Genomic DNA, 2,443 nt, shown 5'->3' with positions numbered 1-2,443 from the left:
TTCTTCGCGCTGCCGCCCTTCAGCATCCCCCGCTACCAGCGCTACCCGCTGGGCGACGGCTGCTCCACGCTGCTGGGTGAGAACCCCGCGGGAGGCCGGGTGCTGGGGGAGGGTAGGTGGGTGTGTGGGTGCCGCTCCTGGGTGGGCCTGCTGTGCGGGGAAGGGCAGCCTGCACTGAGCACCTGAGAACCTGGGCACCTGTCTGGGTGAGGGCGCACTGGCCCCACCGATCCCAGAGTTAGGAATGAGGACAGGGTCTCAGCCCCATGCCCGGGCCCAGACTACGTCCCAACTGCCCACGGAGGCAGAGCTGAGGACCCCAGGGGCGCAGGATGGGAGGGGGGGCTGTAGAGTAGGTCTGGGCCGGGAGTGAGTGTGCGAGCTGCCCTCCCAGGGAACGGCCCTGTCCCACCCGCCCCGGCGTGTGTCCCAGTTGTCTTGTCACCTGGTCCTCGAGCCCCGTTGTCTTGTGTCGGAGCCTGTCCAGACGGTCCACATGAGTGTCTGTTCTTGTCCTCTGTTCTCTCCCCGTCTGCCTCCAGTCGAGACCGTGCAGAGAAACCCCGAGCTGGTCCTGGAGGGCGGCCCCCTGACCCCCCTCCCCGGGGACGGCTTCCTGGAAACCAGTATCCCAGTTCCCGAGCTCACCTGGCAAGACGGGCCCCGCCCGAGCCCGGGCCCGGGCTGTGCTGAGTGTGTGTAACCCCCGTTCGTGATGCTGTCCGCTTCACTGGCTGACGCTGGCCGCAGTGACCCCCCCCCCCCATGCTCCTGGCCACTCGGAGTTTGTGGGACTGAGGCCAGGCAGGGCAGGTCCGGCAGAGCAGGTCCCGGTGCCCGCCCTCTGCCCACCGGGGCAGAGCCAGGAGGGGGCCCAAAAGCCCCGAGGGGGGAGCAGCTGTCCGGGGTCACCGAGCACGGGTGCCGGTCCAGGTTCTCTTTCCCCCACTGTGAGGCTGGCAGGGCAGCCAGGAGATGGGGTGAGGCCTCAAGCCCCCGGGACTCACCTGTTCCCCCAGGAGAAGCCTTCAGTCCCGGTGAGGGGCTGGACTCTCAGGCCTCACTCCTTCTCTCCCTGAGAAGGTCCAGGCACCTCCTGCACCCCAATCCAGTTATGGGTCCTTTAGCCGAACCCCTATCCCAGCTCTGCCCTGCCCTCAGCCCGGGCCTGGGTGAGCCTGGTTCAAGCCCTCCCTCCGCACCTGCCTCGGTCAGTGTGGCCCTTGTGTGAGGGATGCACGTGAGGCCTCAGCAGAGGGCGTCCCTGGAAAGCCACCCCAGGCCCCCGTTGTTAGGGCCCCTCAAACCCAACTGCCATGGGCTGTGGGTGAGGCCGGGCTGGGCCCTGAAGGCCAAGAGGCTAGACTAGACCACATCAGGGGCAGTGGGGGGGGCACAGTAAGAACGATGCCCCGGGGGGCCGTGGGCCTGGCTGCATTGACTCCCTGTCCACTGTGTCTGTGTCGGTCCCCTGTCCATCCTGCCCCGGCCCTCCCTTCCTGCCTCAGCTCCGTGCCCTGCCCTCTCACCCTCAGCCCTGAGCAGGCAGGCCCTGGCACACTTGGGCCCATCCTCGCTGCCAGCTCTGCTCGTCTCCCGCCGGAGGTGTCAGCCTTGCCTGGCATAGCCTGGGCCCCCAGCCCATGCGGGACCCTCCCTCCCACTGCTCAGGGGCTGTGGGCGGGGCGGGCCTCTCTTACCCCCGGGTCTCTGGTCCCTGTCCACCTGCAGCGGAGGCGCTCCAGACCCACAACACGCTTTTCCAAGAGCACACGGCCCCCTCCTCGCCCGGCGCGGCCTCCGGCACCCGAGGTTTCCGCCGCGCCAGTGAGATCAGCATCGCCAGCCAGGTGTCGGGCATGGCGGAGAGCTACACCGCATCCAGCATTGCCCAGAGTGAGTTCCCTCCCTGCACTCTCCCCTCTGTCCTGCAGGGGCGGCGTGCGCCCCAGGGAGTAGGTGGCAATGTCTGGACACAGCTGGGGAGGGGGCGCCTCTGGCACCTGGTGAGTAGAGACCAGGGATGCTGCTCGACACCCTGTAATGCTCAGGACGCCCCACCGTGGAGCGGTCCGGCCCCAGGTGTCCACGGAGGACTCTGGCGGGAAGGAGTGGTAGAAGGGGCGGCCCAGGGGGGCCAATCCCGGTGGTGGAGTTTGGCGGCACTGGCTCAGAAAGCTGGGAGTCAGTGGGCCTGGTCCTAGCCTTGGGGGGGAGGGGAGTGCGGGGTGCTCCCTGAGGGAGAAAGCTGAGGGGGTGTTTCTGGGCAAGTAAGGGGAGCTGGACAAGCTGGAGGGTTGGCTGAGGGAGCCAGGGGGCAGAGGTCATGGCGGCCTTGGCTGGGTGGCTCCTGCCCATCTCAGAAGAGTCTCTGCAGCTGGGCGGAGCGCGGGTCACCCCTTCTCAGTGCCCCCAGCCGCTGCCCTGCCATCCCCCCTGCCCG

At 68.2% G+C, this 2,443-nt stretch overlaps 1 protein-coding gene across 1 annotated transcript in view; it reads left to right on the top strand.

Annotated features, from left to right (window-relative positions):
* PITPNM2 (phosphatidylinositol transfer protein, membrane-associated 2) overlaps positions 1 to 2,443 on the top strand; it is a 75,854-nt gene that overhangs the window by 66,702 nt on the left and 6,709 nt on the right. Inside the window, 2 exon segments of the mRNA XM_014547022.1 lie at positions 2 to 76; positions 1,732 to 1,896. Of these exon segments, the coding sequence (XP_014402508.1) occupies positions 2 to 76; positions 1,732 to 1,896 (240 nt within the window).

The sequence above is a fragment of the Myotis brandtii genome, unplaced genomic scaffold (assembly GCF_000412655.1).
Source record: "Myotis brandtii unplaced genomic scaffold, ASM41265v1 scaffold463, whole genome shotgun sequence".
Classification (NCBI taxonomy): domain Eukaryota; kingdom Metazoa; phylum Chordata; class Mammalia; order Chiroptera; family Vespertilionidae; genus Myotis; species Myotis brandtii.
This window is presented reverse-complemented; position numbering and strand designations above follow the sequence as displayed.